The sequence below is a fragment of the Chrysochloris asiatica genome, unplaced genomic scaffold (genome assembly GCF_000296735.1).
Source record: "Chrysochloris asiatica unplaced genomic scaffold, ChrAsi1.0 scaffold00161, whole genome shotgun sequence".
Taxonomy (NCBI): domain Eukaryota; kingdom Metazoa; phylum Chordata; class Mammalia; order Afrosoricida; family Chrysochloridae; genus Chrysochloris; species Chrysochloris asiatica.
The window spans coordinates 266193-267196 of NW_006408679.1; the positions used below are offsets into that span (position 1 = coordinate 266193).

General features: G+C 36.2%; 1 protein-coding gene across 1 annotated transcript in view; it reads right to left on the bottom strand.

Moving 5' to 3' along the window:
* SDCCAG8 (serologically defined colon cancer antigen 8) overlaps positions 1-1004 on the bottom strand; it is a gene marked incomplete at its 3' end in the record, with an annotated part of 318486 nt that overhangs the window by 172381 nt on the left and 145101 nt on the right. Inside the window, exon 11 of the mRNA XM_006871153.1 lies at positions 171-305. Within this exon, the coding sequence (XP_006871215.1) occupies positions 171-305 (135 nt within the window). The remainder of the gene's footprint in view (positions 1-170; positions 306-1004) is intronic.

Sequence of the window (1004 nt, forward strand, 5' to 3'; positions counted from 1 at the left end):
GCTATCAGAGCTCCTTTCAGGCTGCTTAGGTGGCCTTTTATTAGTCTTAAAAAAAAAAAAAAATTCAATTCCAAATTGTTTTCTGATACCAATAAAAGCTGTGTACAGTGAGGATGAGTTTTTCAAAGATATTTATTGAAAGAATTTTAAGACAATTTTTTTCTTTGTACCTGTGTGACATCCATTTCTTTAGAAGTGAGCTGGTTTTGAATTTCCTCTAGTTGATTAATAGCTGAAATCTTCTCCCTTGTAACCTTTTCCACCTGGCCTTCCAGTTGGGCAATATTCTGAGACAAAGTCATCATCTATAAGAAGAAATAAAAGTCCTAAACAATTACATCATCTGACAAAACATCTCAGCATGGCCACTGGACACAGTTAGTTATTTCTCTGATTAGATTATCTCCATTCCTCCACCCCATCATCTAATCTAACTCCCATGATTCAAAATATATACTTCCCCTCAACCATTTCCCTGGTCTTACCCTCATTTTGAAAGATGTATAACAAAATGCTAATATCACAACTTTGACTAAATCCCTAAGATAACAGATATCAGAAACCCAAGTAAGTTATGAATAAATTTCAGAGAAGGTGCTGAAGAATCAAAAAACTCTTACACCTTTCTCAAACCTATTAGAAATGAAGATTTCCTTAGAGAGAACTGCTGATGTGCTATATCCCTGAGGTGGTATAAATGGTTAATGTGCTTGGCTACTAATCAAAAGGTTGGAGGTACAAGTCCACCCAGAAATGCCTCAGCAGAAAAGCCAATCAATCTAATTCTAAGAATTCAGCCATTGAAAATCTCGTCTAGTCTGAAACACGTGAGGTTTCCATGAGTAAGAGTTGATGCAATGGCAATTTGTACTTTATTTATGTACTATGTACTATGTACTATGTACTATGTCCTCCAACCCAACAGTGTCCTTTGCTGGTAAAATTCCACCAGTCCTCCTAATATCTAAGGAGCTATGTCATAGATTGAATTGTGTCTCCTCCCC